The sequence below is a fragment of the Zeus faber genome (genome assembly GCF_960531495.2).
Source record: "Zeus faber genome assembly, chromosome: 14".
NCBI classification, from domain to species: domain Eukaryota; kingdom Metazoa; phylum Chordata; class Actinopteri; order Zeiformes; family Zeidae; genus Zeus; species Zeus faber.
In genome coordinates this window covers 1,722,559-1,738,793 of record NC_137200.1, presented here as the reverse complement: position 1 = coordinate 1,738,793, position 16,235 = coordinate 1,722,559, and the positions used below count along the sequence as shown (strand labels likewise).

General features: G+C 42.9%; 1 protein-coding gene across 1 annotated transcript in view; it reads left to right on the top strand.

Moving 5' to 3' along the window:
* thoc2 (THO complex 2) overlaps positions 1-16,235 on the top strand; it is a 66,302-nt gene that overhangs the window by 38,840 nt on the left and 11,227 nt on the right. Inside the window, exons 25-31 of the mRNA XM_080013300.1 lie at positions 4,221-4,378; positions 10,633-10,761; positions 11,496-11,627; positions 11,768-11,952; positions 14,460-14,635; positions 15,293-15,395; positions 15,851-16,206. Of these exons, the coding sequence (XP_079869426.1) occupies positions 4,221-4,378; positions 10,633-10,761; positions 11,496-11,627; positions 11,768-11,952; positions 14,460-14,635; positions 15,293-15,395; positions 15,851-16,206 (1,239 nt within the window). The remainder of the gene's footprint in view (positions 1-4,220; positions 4,379-10,632; positions 10,762-11,495; positions 11,628-11,767; positions 11,953-14,459; positions 14,636-15,292; positions 15,396-15,850; positions 16,207-16,235) is intronic.

Genomic DNA, 16,235 nt, shown 5'->3' with positions numbered 1-16,235 from the left:
CTAGGGAACACTTGGGAAATCCTCTTTTGTTTGAGTTAAGTTAACAAATTGGGTGATTTGCCAAAGTTTTTGATTGATCAGCTGTGCGTCTTGCCAGTGCTCCACGCCCTCCTTGTCTCTGTATGTTAATTCAAGCCAAAAGTGTGTGCGTATGCCCCGTGTCTCTGAGTTTAGTCAAGCAAGAAATGTGTGTGTGTGCCCCGTGCCTTGTGTGTATCCTCCATGTTGTCGTGTTCTGGTACAAAAACTTTGTCCATTAACTATTTTTCAATTTGTATGTTAGACAGCTACTCTGATTAAGGAATAAGAAGAGCGGTATCCACAGTAGTTATGCCGGCTAAAGTTCCTCTTGAACTTTATAAACTCTTAACTTTAAACTCTTAGTTCCTCTGTATACTGCTCTTTATCTGGCATTCTTTCTAGATAATACTTCCTCAATACTAGAAAGTTGTATGTAATTACTCTGTGATGACCCTCAGGATGAGCTGTACATTTACCCACATCCGCACTGCAAAAATTGTGTTTTTACAGTTTTTTCCCCCAATAAAGTTTACAAAATGTAATGGTAAATTGCATTAAAATTACAAGAATAAGCTGTTTATTGAAATGTCATGTGATTTAACAGAAAAATCAGTATATATAGAACAAATTAAATATCAGGTTTTTTTTAACAATTTTTTTATGACAATTTTAACAAACCTAACTGTAAAAGTAAAATATTCCCTATTCACGAACAGCATTTTCTGCAATTTTACAAAAATAAATAATTTTGTTATGGCGATCTATCACTGTCAAATACATAAAATTACTATTAATAATACATTTTAGATTGTAAGAAAATATTTGAAGAAAGAAATTGTCATTTTGCACAACTTAATCACACATTGACTGAATAATAATAATAATACATTTAAAAAATAATCGATGAGTGGTGGTGTAAATTTTACCTCATATTGTGAAACATTTTCAAAATCTTGCTACAGGCATAAAGTTTTATTTCTATAGCATACGTTTTATGAAAAAAATGTGGCCAAGTGCTGCAAAATACACAACATTTTACACTGATTTTTAAAGTATTATGTAGACAAATTTCATCCTACTTCAATAAGATAATTGTCTTTTTTTTTACAGTTTTCTAATTTTTAAATGAAGAATGACAACGTTAAAGTACAGTTAAGCCAAGAAATGAAACATGGATGTTGTTTGCATTACATCAATATATTTTACAATAAACAAGAGGTGGACTTGCGCAGTACGGCCGAGCCATTCTCCAAGGCTAACTGACGAAATACTTCCCCTTCAATCCATTTCAATCCTGGGATTTTCTGGTAAGTACATGAATTATTAAACTACATCAGACTGAGTATTTTTTACTTTTCTGCGGCCAGTCGTATACTTTAATGTTAGATTTGAAAAGCTGTGTATTGCTAGCTTGACACACTCAAGTTGTCTTGAAAGTGTTCGAATTTGTCACAAAAAAAGCAAAATTTCAACCTTTATCTGAAGGAGTTTTAACAGTTCTGTAAAAAATAATTGTAGAAAACACCTAAAGACAGAGCTTTGGGAATTGTTATGGATATCTTTTACTATTGTGTTATTAATTATTTAGTCAATCGATTGGATTAATTCAAAATAAGATTAATTGAAACTGAAGATGAATGATAGTTCTCTTTAGGAGATTTTCATCAATACCATGTTCTAATTCCATTTTGAGGATGATGATGTTGAAATATTGAATGTAATTATAAGGAGATTTCTTGTAAAATTATGGTAAATGTTAATTATGGTAAAGATAACTACTGTTCTGACGGTAATTTACTGTTTTTTTAGCAGACATTTTCTGGCACTCTTTCTGCCAGAAAATAACTTTTTTTTAACACTTGAAAAAAATATTTTTGCTCTGCTCAGTCTGAGTAATTGCAACATACACGCCGTTGCCTCTTACTAGACCTGAGAATAAGTAATCTATTTTCAATAAACACACACGACTTTTAACACAAGACAAACCACACACCAACTGAATAGAGCAATATTCAAAAGAGGATCACTCATTCTTTTCATACCATGGTCTTTCATCAATACACATGTACATAGATTGTTCACATCAGCCTCTGTTTATTTTCCTTTTTCTGATTAAATTTATAATTAGCCATTTTTAATTAGGTCAATAATTTCGGTTCATTGGAGAAGAGACTTTGCCGGTACCTGGGTGGAGTAAGACACACAAACCGAATCTGCATAAAAAAGGCTCTGTTTACCTTATTTTTGTGGCTAGTAGTGTCTCTGATGTGCAGGCCGGCTCCCCCAGTTCTTCAGTGTCGGTCTTGGTCATCGGTCTCTCCTGCCTGGCTCGCCAAATGTCATGAACAAAGAGGTCCAGGCTGGGCCCATGAAAAAGCCTTGAACCTAGAAACATCGTCCAGAGATGTTTCCATCTTATTCTGGCTTCCAAACTTGGAAGAATAAACACTGGAACAAAACAAAATCCGATGTGATCAAGTTTTTTGTGTATCAGAAAGACAAATACAGAAGCAAACTTGGAGTTGGCTGGCAAAACCGACTGATTTTATCGTCCTTTGTTTTCTGCTTTATACTTGGAGCAGCCCACGTATTTACATGTTCTGCCTCTTTCAACGTCATGAGTCACTCAAAATCCCAACAATTGCAGCTCATAGTATTGTCATCACGTGTTCAGGCGTAACTTTTCAGACAGCCAATCGCACGCACCCTTTGTAGTTGGACACCCTCCTCTTTCTTGGAAAGGGTGTTAGTGGAACACCTGCATCATACATTTTCAGACATTTTCCCATATTTGGATATCCTTCAGCTTGGTTCAGACATGACCTTCAACTTTTATCTCCACATTACCTGTTTTTGTAGAAGAGTTTGGCTCCTTCTGCTGTTTTCATGATGTACATTTAAAAAAGAAAATGTTTTGATACATTTGATTTTGGTTTTATCATATACATTTTTAAGATTTTTTTTTTATTAATACATATAGCTTAGAGTATCGGTGGCCTAGTATAACATGTAAAAGGGTTTTTTTCAAGGGGGGTTACTACTGAACCACAACTACTCAGGTTGATTCACCTTTGAAATGGAAGATTTTCAGTAATGGCTTGGTGATCTCACCCAAAACCAGGCGGCCGTTTAACGCATACAAGTACCGAACACAGGATCACATAATAACATTCAGAACTCTCAGTGAATGACGTCGCAATGTTTTTTAGACATACATCTTGGGCCTCAGTCACAGCATTTGTGACTGCGATATTTTAATTCAGATTATTTCAATACATTTGTTGCAATCTGAGGATTTGCTTTCACGAGCAAAGTAATGCTTCCCAAAGAGTTAAACGTTGACGTGCAACATCGTGGCGTCCACCAAAATAAAACTATGACGATTGTGCTGACCTTTTGAAGGGGCAGTCTGTTGGAGTGATGAACATGGATGATTCTATTCACATTAGCTGTGTCAAAAGAAACTTATTTAATATAATTCAGAGCTCCCAGAAAGTAGATTGTTCTCCAAATAAATACATTATTTGCAGTGAGTCATGCGGCGGAAGTAGACGGGCGTTACATTTTTTTTCCATGTATTTTACTGTTTATAGGTTGCAAGCCACCTACCCTGCTAATCATCTATATAGCTTGAGCAACGTTACCGCCTACTTTGCAAAGACACGTGAAGGAGTCTGTCACAGCCACTTCCTGGTGTGAGCTGTCATGATCCTTAAATTTTAGGTACTGATTAATTGTCATGCAAATAATTGCAATTATCAATTTGTCTTAACGGAGGAATGACAACTATTACAACTAATTCAGACGCACCCCCAGACAATCGCCGGGTACTCGCAGACGGACTAGCTTCTTCTGGGTGTAGGGGTGCCCCTGACAGCTCGTGCCGGACAGCCTTTTGGACACCGTTGGGGGAATGCGTCCTTAAAGGCGCAGATCACCACACCAGTTCATTTGCCTCAACACAACTGATGCAAATTGATATTGTGATGCATTCATTGCAACAATTCTAACATTGGCTCAAAATTCCCAAGCAATTTGGATGGTAAAATGATTGTAGTATCTCATGATTTTACCAAATGATTATCTGCTCAATTAATTGTAATCAGTAGAGTATTTCTGATTCTGATTCTGATAATAATTGTGACAGCTCTTGGTGGTACTTTACCCAACTCTCAAATGTGTTTATTTGTCCCCGATAGGATCCACCAAGAACGAGACCATTACCAAGTTCCTGCAGCTCTGCCTCTTCCCACGCTGTATATTCTCCGCTATCGACGCTGTGTACTGCGCCCGCTTTGTGGAGCTTGTGCACCAACAGAAGACACCCAACTTTTGCACCCTTTTGTGCTATGACAGGGTGAGTACCTGCATATGTTGTAGTTAGAACTACTAAACTAGCTCTATTACATCCAGGGCATGACATGTAAGTATTTTCGGAGCAGCTCATCAGGCTTGTAGAGGTAATTATTATTAGCCCAGTAAATCTAATGCTGTGCAAAGGACTATCAAAATATATGTATTTGTGAGTTTGTGTAACACTACAGTATATTTTACACTTAGAAAAAACATTACTGGTTTTAATAATTACTTGTTAATGTTGTTAAAAGTTGTCTAAAAAGTTCTACAAGCCAATGAAAGGACAGCTTTTTCAACATTATATTTGATCCGGAAGTGAGAGATTAAACTCGCCAAGCAACATTCTCAACTTGTTTTGAAACTATGAAATTCTTCTATACAATTTCAAAGCTGCATTTGAATATGTTTATGTTCCGATATTCATAAGTTATTTACTTATTTGAATAAGAATAATGTTAATGTTAAGACTGGAGAATAAGTATTTTATATTATATAATAATCTACATTACACCAGCCCGCATCACCATGAATGTCTTCATGGTTATTGCAGCTTCCACATAAATAGTCAAAGTAAAACCTCAAATAACAAAGTTGTCACTAAGAGAAGCAAAATGCATTGGGTCTAGTGATTCTTTTTGTGACATGATGTGGATTCATTTGAAGCGTATTCTGCTTCAGTAGAGCTAGAAATGATTAGATCTGACCTACTGACCTGTGTATCCTAACTCTGGGCAGACCCGTTGTTCGTCTAATTAACGTCCCTTCTGAATGAATCTATGTCTAAAGCTGCGACCACAATAATAGAAAGCAAGTGTTAATATTTTAGTAACACCTTGACAAAATGTTCCTGGGCCGCTGTGATAGTTGCATCAGCTTTGGTATCCAGAGTCAGCATGAGCTTGGCGCGTGCGTGCGCGCCACAAACATCAGCTGTACCACTTAGAGAGTTCATGGGTGCTGTCATGTTCAAGAAACCAGTTTGGGATGATTTGAGCTTTGTGACATTGTGCATTATCCTGCTGGAAGTAGCCATCAGAAGATGGGTACACTGTGGTCATAAAGGGATGGACATGGTCAGCAACAATACTCAGGTATGCTGTGGCATTTAAACAATGCTCAATTGGTACTAAGGGTGTGCCAAGAAAATATCCCCCACACCATTACACCACCACCGCCAGCCTGAACCGTCGATACAAGGCAAGATGGATCCATGCTTTCATGTTGTTTACGACAAATTCTAACCCTACCATCTGAATGTCACAGCTGAAATCGAAACTCATCAGACCAGGCAACGTTTTCCCAATCTTCTATTGTCCATTTTTGGTGAGACTGTGCGAATTGTAGCCTCAGTTTCCTATTCTTGGCTGACAGGGGTGGCACCCGGTGTGGTCTTCTGCTGCTGTAGCCCATCTGCTTCAAGGTTTGCACGTGTTCTGCATTCAGAGATGGTATTCTTCATACCTTGGTTGTAATGAGTGTTTATTTGAGTTACTGTTGCCTTTATATCCTCTCGAACCAGTCTGCCCATTCTCCTCTGACCTCTGATATCAACAAGGCATTTTTGTCCACACAACTGCCGCTGACTAGATATTTTCTCTTTTTTCGGACCATTCTCTGTAAACCCTAGAGATGGTTGTGCGTGAAAATCCCAGTAGGTCAGCAGTTTCTGAAATACTCAGACCAGCCCGTCTGGCACCAACAACCATGCCTCTTTCTTCCCCATTCTGATGCTCAGTTTGAACATCAGCAAGTCATCCTCACCATGTCTACATGCCTAAATGCAATGAGTTGCTGCCATGTGATTGGCTGGTTAGCTATTTGTGTTAACAAGCAATTGAACAGGTGTACCTAATAAAGTAGCTGGTGAGTGTATGTGAACACAGTAATCACACTCTGATCTGGACTAAATCCACTGTATCGAGACCGCCTTAGATAGAGTGGTCTAGGCACGCTTGCAATCACTCCAAGGAGTGGTTGTTTTGCACTGAGAATGCAACCGAACCAACAAAAGGATACAACTCACTTGCTGTACTTTATACACAATGCAAGATTGGACGCTTTCATCAATCAAAGGGGCTGTGTGGGGTGAGTCCGAGGTGCGGAATGTCATGCATTGCCCACACACGCACACGCAGAAGGAGAGAGAGGGAGTCGCCACGTGCCCTACTCGCTGCGAGGTATGCTGAGCTCGAGGAGAGAGGAGTGCAGCCAAGGCACAGACAAACAGGATGTAGCTTTTATGCTCGTTTTAATTAAATATGTTGTTCATATTCCGAACACTGGTATATCAACCAAAGAATAGCAACAAAAGCTATTGTATACAAACGCTGCTGATGCTCCATTTTCGATTAACCCACTGGGTGGGGTTTTTTCCGCTTCTTGAGTGGTTGAAAAATTCCAAGAAAACCCGAAAAACAAAAGTTTGGTAGGTTTTTTTTGGGGCGGGGGGGTGTTTGTTAACAAGTTTTGGGCCGCTTTTAAGCGTTGCTGTGTGAACATGAATCGAACCAAGGTCAAAGTGCAACATAATATTATTCCCTCAATTCCCTCGGAACATCCATCCATCCATTTTCCACCGCTTATCCGGGGCCGGGTCGCGGTGGCAGCAGGCTGAGCAAGGAGCTCCAGGCCCCCTTCTCCCCGGCAACATTTTCCAGTTCCTCCTGGGGGACCCTGAGGCGTTCCCAGGCCAGCTGGGATATATAATCCCTCCAGCGCGATCTGGGTCTACCCCGTGGCTCCTACCAGTTGGGCATGCCTGGAAAACCTCCAAGGGAAGGCGCCCATGAGGCATCCTGATCAGATGCCCGAACCACCTCAACTGGCTCCTTTCGACGCGAAGGAGCAGCGGCTCTACTCCGAGCTCCCTCCAGATGTCCGAGCTCCTCACCCTATCTCTAAGGTTGAGCCCAGCCACCCTACGGAGAAAACTCATTTCGGCTGCTTGTATTCACGATCTCTTTCTTTCGGTCATGACCATAGGTGAGGGTTGGGACGTAGATGGACTGGTAAATTGAGAGCGTTGCCTTCCGGCTCAGCTCCCTCTTCACCACAACGGTCCGGTACAATGCCCGTATCACTGCTGACACCGCACCGATCCGCCTGTCCATCTCACGCTCCATTTTCCCCTCACTTGTGGACAAGATCCCGAGATACTTGAACTCCTTCACTTGGGGCAGCAACTCGCTCCCAATCCGGAGGGAGCAATCCACCGTTTTCCAGCAGAGAACCATGGCCTCAGACTTGGAGGTGCTGACTCTCATCCCGGCCGCTTCACACTCTGCTGCAAACCGGCCCAATGCGTGCTGGAGGTCACGGTCTGATGAAGCCAACAAAACCACATCATCTGCAAAAAGCAGAGATGCAATTCTGAGGTTCCCAAACCGGACACTCTCCTCACCTCGGCTGCGCCTTGAGATCCTGTCCATGAATATCACAAACAGAATCGGGGACAAGGGGCAACATTGGCGGAGTCCAACACCCACTGAGAACGTGTTTGACTTTGTGCCGAGAATGCGAACACAGCTTTCACTTTGGTTGTACAAGGCCCTGATGGCTCGTACCAAAGGCCCCGGTACCCCATACTCCCTCAGAACCCCCCACAGGATTCCCAGAGGGACACGGTCAAAAGCCTTCTCCAGGTCCACAAAACACATGTAGACTGGATGGGCAAACTCCCACGACCCCCCCAGCAACCCTGCAAGGGTTAAGAGCTGGTCCACTGTTCCACATCCATGGCGAAATCCACATTGCTACTCCTGATTCTGAGGTTCGACAATCGGCCGGAGCCTCCTTTCCAGCACCCTGGAGTAAACTTTCCCAGGGAGGCTGAGCAGTGTGATTCCCCTATAATTGGAGCACACCCTCCAGTCCCCCTTTTTAAAAATGGGAACCACCACCCCGGTCTACCAATCCACAGGTACCGTACCCGACATCCACGCGACACTGAAGAGGCGTGTCAGCTAAGACAGCCTAACAATGTCCAGAGCCTTCAGCATCTCAGGGCAAATCTTGTCCACCCCAGCGCCACCGAGGAGCTTTTTGACTGCCACAGCGACCTCTGCCAGGCATATGGAAGAGACTTCCCCCGGGTCTTCAGACTCTGCCTCTTCTCCTGAGGACGTATTGATTGGGTTCAGGAGTACGTCAAAGTGCTCGTTCCACCGCCCGACAATATCCCCAGTCCGGGTCAGCAGTTCTCCTCCCAAGCTGAACACAATCTGAGCCAAGCCCTGCTTTCCCTTTCTGAGTCGCCGAACAGTTTGCCAGAGCTTCCTTGAGGCCAACCGAAAGTCCTTCTCCATAGCCTCCACAAACTCCTCCCACAGCCGGGTTTCTGCTTCAGTGACCGCCGAAGCCGCAGCACTTCTAGCCTGCCGGTACCTGTCTGCTGCCTCGGGAGATCCCTGGGCCAGCCAAGCCCAAAAGGCCTCCTTCTTCAGCTTGATGGCATCCTTCACCGCTGGTGTCCACCAACGGGTTCTTGGGTTACCGCCACGTCAGGCACTGACTATCTTCAGACCACAGCTCCTAGCAGCCGCCTCTGCAATGGTGGTTTTGAACATGACCCACTCGGATTACATGTCCCCAGCCTCCCCCGGGATGTATGAAAAATATTTTCCGGAGGTGGGAGTTGAAGACCCCGCAGGCAGGGGCATCCACCAGGCGTTCCCAGTTCACCCTTACTACACTTGGGTACTTGGGTTTACCAGGCCTGTCTGGCAGCCTCCCCAGCCATCTGATCCAACTCACCACCAGGTGGTGATCAGTTGACAGCTCTGCTCCTCCCTTCACCCGAGTGTCCAAGACATACCGCTGCAGATTTGATGACATGACCATAAAGTCGATTATCTGTCTTTGACCTAAGGTGGTCTGGTACCACATACACTCATGAGCCACCCTATGCTCAAACATGGTTCGTTATGGCCAATCCATGCCTAGCACAGAAGTCCAATAACAAAGCACCACTCGGATTCAGATCAGGCAGGCCGTTCCTCCCAATCACTCCCTTCCAGGATTCTCAATCGTTGCTCACGTGAGCGTTTAAAGTCTCCCAGTAGAACTATCGAGTCCCTAGGCGGAGCCCCTTCCAGGATGCCACCCAGAGACTCCAAGAAGGCCGAATACTCTGAACTGGTGTTTGGTGCTCAAGCACACACAACAGTCAGAGCTTTCCCCCTAGCAACTTGTAGTCGCATAGAGGCGACCCTCTCGTTCACTGGGGAGAACTCCAACACAGCGGCACTCAGCCAGGGGCTCGTGAGTATCCCCACACCTGCCCGGCGCCTCTCACCCTGGGCAACTCCAGAAAAGGAGAGAGTCCAGCCCCTCACCAGGAGTCTGGTTCCAGAGCCAGTGCTGTGCAAAGAGGTGAGCCCAACTATATCTAGTTGGTACCGCTCCACCTACCGCACCAGCTCTGGCTCCTTCCCAGCCAGAGAGGTGACATTCCACATCCCTAGAACTAGTCTACGATGCCGAGGATCAGCAGGCCCAGTCCCCCGCCTTTGCCTGCCGCCCAGCTGACATTGCACCCGACCCCAGCGCCTATCTCTGCAGGTGGTGGGTCCACAGGATGGCGGCTCCATGGTATTTTTTCGGGCTGTGCCCGGCCGAGCCCCATGGATCAAGGCCCGGCCACCAGACGCTCACCGGCAAACTCCTCCCTCCCTCTGGCTCCAGGAGGGGGCCCCGGTTTCCCTATTCCAGGCGAGATACCATGTTGCCTTGATTGTCGTTGCATTAGGGTCCTTTGAATCGCTCTTTGTCTGGTCCCTCCACTGGAACCACTCTGCCTTGTGAGACCCTACCAGGGGCTTATGCCCCCGGCAACACAGCTCCCAGGGTCACCGGGACACTCAAACCCCACCACCGCGGTAAGGTGGCGATTCCTCGGAACAAAGCAAACTAATTACACGTCTGAATACGCCCTAAGTGAAATTGCTATTGACTTGCTGTATTTCCTCAACTCAGCCGAATAGTAAAGATTAAAAGAATGTCATAGCTTATCAGCTGACCAGTAATGGTACAAGACTATATGATGATATATTATAATGACAACAGTTATTTTAATTGCTCAAACATTCACCTGTTTTGTCAACCAGATTGTTCAATAACATCATAGCAGCTCGATCAAAGTAATGTTGAAATAGACCACCACTGCTCTATAAAAAGCCCTTATCACTTGCCCTGATAACAGTTCCTGTGTCTGAGTGTATTGTGCATCTTAGCAGGCTCTGTCGTCACACTCTACAGGTGTTTTCCGCCATCATCTACACAGTCGCCAGCTGCACAGAGAACGAGTCTCGCCGCTACGGACGCTTCCTCTGCTGCATGCTGGAAACAGTGACACGTTGGCACAGCGACCGGTCAATCTATGAGAAGGTGCCCAGTGTTTTGTTTTCATAACTTTGAAAAAAACGTCTCAATGTCTCAGTGCCTAACTTTTAGAAGTAGGCAACCTTACATCAGTTGTATAAACCATATTTCTATATTCACTCAAATAAACAAAAGAAAAACTCACTTGTTTCCCCATTTTTGGTAAATCAATGCGCCAGGGCATTTTTCTTGGCAGAAGTTTCTAGACATACAGAGATATCCTGTTTGTTGAAAATTATAAAAAACACAGGGTCTTTAAAATCAGAGATCTCACTTTTAATGTATCTATAATTTTGGTATTCATTTTGGTACTCTGTAGTCAGTACTCTGTTTGAAAAAGGTATCAGTCTCGGAGAAGATGGGAAAGAGACTCGCCTATCAAAAACATAAAAACCCTTTTCATGATGGCTCTTTTATTTCATATTTAAATGTAATATAATAAAGCTTTATATCTTTTTACAGAAGATAGAAGTGTCTTGGATATTTTTTCTTTCAATATAATGCTTTATTTCATTTCATTTGATCCAGCCCTGTGAGATTCAAATCTCTTTTCCTATTCAGACCGGAGTACAATCAATACAATCACATTCTGCAGAATTACAGTTTACACAACACAGTATAACATATATTATTATACATTATAAAGCATATTATTGGTGCAGTACATTTGGGAAGCTTCTAAATTACTTGCTTTTTGTCTTTTTTTTTTATTTTATTTTTTTTTACTTAATCTGGTTAAGGAGTGTGGCAACTACCCGGGTTTCCTGACCATCTTCAGAGCCACAGGCTTCGATGGAGGAAACAAAGCCGATCAGCTGGACTATGAGAACTTCAGGCATGTGGTGCACAAATGGCACTACATGCTCACAAAAGTAAGCTTCCTTCGTTTTGTCCTTTGAGATAGAGCTGTTACAATTATTTGTATGACGATTGACAAATTTCATGATGGTGAATCCTACTTTACTGAACTGTTCTCTTCTCATTGATACCCTCCCCCTTTTTTTTCATCTAGGCATCAGTGCACTGCCTGGAGACTGGGGAGTACACCCACATACGGAACATCCTGATAGTGCTCACTAAGATCCTGCCATGCTACCCCAAGGTGCTGAACCTGGGCCAGGCCCTGGAGTGCCGCGTCCACAAGATCTGCCTGGAGGAGAAGGACAAACGACCTGACCTCTATGCCTTGGCCATGGGGTAACACAGTGCACCAGCTTCACGCACAGCTCGGCTTCCCATCCCAAGTTTACACTTAACGCGCAACATGTTTTCGAGATTTTGGAAAATCTGTTTAATTTTTCTGTTTAGCAGCTTAATTTTGAGAGGTGGTGGTGTTGAATCGGACAAGGTAATTTTGAGGTGTAGCAGAAGTTTGCTACGACACTTGGAAAGAACTGTTTCAAACTAGTTTTGCCAAAACCTCACTTGTTGATTTTAGAATCTAACTCCAGGGCTTGAGACTAATGGCGTCCCGTCATCCCAGTGACGATAGAGAATGTGTTTGGAACAAACAGACATCTTCCCCAGGACGAAAGGGATTTTTGTGTGTATGTATGTATCAGCCTGCCGGGCCAAAACACATTTTGTTTAATACCAAAATTGATGCCAAATATCTATTTATTATCAGGTACCAGCTTGCGCTTGGCTCGCTCTCTATTTACCGGCAGTGAGTTGACACACATACACACACACACACACACACACACACCCCCCGCTGCAGCACCCACATAGCCCCACCTCCTCTCACTCACTCAAGCTGCTTTTACACCACCTCAAAATACTCTATTTGATTTAGACAAGTGGCGGAGCCTAAGTAGAGCATGTAGGAGGCAGGACATGACACAATGAGACTGTGGAGATTTAGCACACCCAAGATGGTGGACGATGCTACCAACTTATATTTTTTGGCGTTGACACTCCAGGTATTTTGACGTAATATAAACAAAAGAGCGGAAAGGAATATAAAGGAAAGTAGAAAGGAGTATGAAGCAGCTACGCTCCGAGCACGAAGATCCGCACAAAGGTAAATAACTGGCGCATGGTAGAGATGTCATCAACACGAGACACACCCACTCACTCACTGTGAATGCTCCAGACAATCACCGGCTCTGTTCAGACATACCACTCAATCGGACATTTTGCAGACTTTGTACTAGGGTGCTGGCTTGGTAAAGTCCAGTTAATGTCGGGTCCAAATGATTCCGGGTAATGTCTGTGTAATTTCAGGATTGCAGTGAATGTGTGAAAGCAGCATCACAGTGCAGTCTTCTCGTCACTCACTACGGTTGTTCGCTATGGTGGGGCTGTCAGCTCCGGCAAACGCTGCTAACGGGAGCCGGGAAACGCTGTCCCAGCTTCTCTGTGTCGAGGGCTGTGTGTGGGTTTGTGGCCCAGCGAAGCTGTTTTCCTGCTCCGTAACTTGTTTTCCGGCTCCATCGTGAGCCCTGTTCGATGTTCTAGCCGTCCAGCCCATAGGAAACAATAGGAAACCAAAGCTAATGCTAGCTTGTTAGCTTTCGTTTAACAAACATTCACATGGAATATATTTTTTTATTTAAATATTCAAATACATAAAAAAGTATATAAATGTTATTGAATTACAATTATCAAAAATATCTATATTTCAATATTATAATTATTATTATATTATTATTATTATCCAAATGTATATATTTTTGGATAATCGTTATTGATCATTTTCTCATTTAAAATCGAATAATTTGATATGACCAGAGGGGAATATCAAAACAAAGCAAAAACATAAGTAAATATCGGGTACTTTCAGACAATAATATTTTACATTTTTTGGAAAGTAGAGATTTGAATGTGTGACATCTGAGGCCTCTTGACCAGGTGCACTACTACCTCAAGAGGAATATTGTTTTCATTAATGTAAAAAACTTTTAATTGTTGTTAATGTTTAATACAGTAATTCTGCTGTTCTCTGCTATAAGCCAAAAAACAAGTCGTAGCTCGTTGTCATGTTATAGCCTTGTTATATTTATATTTTAATAAAAAATCTACAATTTTGTTCTAAACATTTCTTTGGATGGAGCAAAATAATTATAATTATTTCCTCAATATTTTAATGGTGATTCTATTATGCCACTAACAACCTTAGAGTAAAGAAACAACATTTTAATTTTGGGACGGTTTACATTCACTTCAGTGCGGTTAAAATTGTTTTTCGGGACGGTTGCGAGGCAGTGGTGGAAAAAATTTCGTCTGGAGTCTTGGCTGACGCTATTTACTCTAGCGAAAGACAGCAAGTCCCTCTCCTGTCAGCGTCAGAGTAAATCTAATGCTAATGTTTCATGAGGACTGTTGAGCTGTATGTGGGTCAAATCATATTGCCTAGAAATCAAATCAAATCAAAACTAGCTAGTGTTATAGAATAGGGGTTACTAAACAGGGTCGGTGGCCTCCTAGGGATCCGTGAAGAAAATGTAGTGGTCCACAGTATACTGTACATATACTGTATATACATACAATGGTTTGGGAACCCAAGTTATAGGACACAGCACCCTTTAATAAACAACCCTGATCTGTTTCTCAGCATATACAGATGTACTAAACTATTCTGAGCTAAGTTCTATATAGACAGACATTAGGCATTTGGTAGTTTTCCTGCAGTTATTATTTTGGATGCAGTCCTATGTGAAGTTCTCTCTGTGACACGTGTAAACCCTGTGTGCCTCTTGCAGTTATTCAGGTCAGTTGAAAAGCCGGAAGGTGCACATGGTCCCTGAGAATGAGTTTCACCACAAGGAGCAGCCCGTGCGCAGTGCCACGCCCGCCAGCCAGCAAAACGGTCCCAGCAGCACGGGCAAGCCCGCGGCCAGCACTGGAAAGACGGAGGACAGCATGTCCGAGGACGGGGGTGGGTCCTCTTTTCCTGTCTAACATTGCAGTCGGTATTAGAGCTGTCACAAAATTACATTATCATCCAATTGCCATTGTTTGAGGTGGCAGCAATCATTTTCTAAGATCTTTAAATTCCATCTGAATTGAATGGGCATTTGAACCCTAGAATGCATAGGCAATTTGACCCCCTTAGAATACATATGTTAAGTTTGTTTTGTTTTTATGTATAGATTTGTACATATTTAAATTCATTAAAATTTAATTAAGCTAACTGAGAAACGGTGAGTTCACATCATCAAAAACATGACGATTAAAAATTTGAAATAAAACCACAATCCGGGTCATTTTTGTCCCATCGTATGCATTCTACTAACCAAATGGTAAAATGTTGCATTGAATTAGTTGCGAATTGGGTGTATGTATGCACCACTTGGGTTGAGGAAAATTGTCTACCCAAATGTTCATGTCATTTTTTTTAACTCGCTGAATTAAGGAGAGGACTTATTTTGTTTCCTGCACAATTAGTGTTGCTTTCTATTGTTATGTATATGTTGTATGTTTTCTTTTACCATAGCTATTGCGAAAATAATAAACTAAAGTAGTTATTAATAATTGATGTACTTGGATACATTATACAGACAACATGGGTATATGGTGCTTTGTGTTTCCACAGAACGAAGCAAGGAGAAATCTCAGGCCACGGTTAAGCCAGTGAACAAAGCAAACAACACAGCGGCCAAAGTAACCACAAGCAATGGGAACGGTGCTCTCATTAGGTAGATTTACCATGTACTAACATGCTGTAACTCCTTTTTAAGCTGATCCATTGCTGTCAAAGTAAATGCAGATTTAGGAGGTGCTGGAAGTCAAATCACTAAGAAGGTCTCATTGTGAAAGATTTATTTTTTATTATTGTGACTTTTTAGACTGAAATTGGTACTCTGTAAGACCCTTTTTTATGTAATTTTAATGTTTTTTAACTGGTACTCTATAAGAAACAAATAAAAATAAAAAATACTAAAATGGTAGCGCCCCCCAAAAAAAGAAATGACTGCTTGACCTGAAGAAAGGGTTTTTGTAATGAGATCACATGTGGCGCTCTCTTCCTTACTTTGCACATCAAATAAACAGAAAGTTTATAATTTGTCTCATTGAACCCAAAAGTGTGTCATGCATTCCTCCAGTTACAGAGTTTAGAACATTCAAAAACATTGCATGTCTTCCATTTCAGCACCAAATTGGTCAAAGAGAGGGATGACAAAGAGAAGGGTGGTAAGGAGAAGAAAGAAAAAAAGGACAAGGCGGCAGGCAGCACGCCAGAGTCAAAGGGTGACCGTCGGGAAAAGCAGAGAGACGAGCGGGCCGCCCGTGAGGGTAAGGAGAAGACCCCCAAGGCCGACCGCGACAAGCTGAAAGCGGAGGAGAAGAGCGTCAAGGAGGACAAGGCCAAGTCGGGCAACGGTGATTCCAAGGAGCCGTCCAGGGAGCGAGACACAGCCAAGGAGGCCAAGAGTAAGGAGAAGGGAGACAGGAGCACTGCTGCATCCCTCAAGTCGCCAGGTCCCAGATCTGAGTCTGCCGAGAGGGGTGAGGGATGGTTCTGTCCTTCTCTTCTT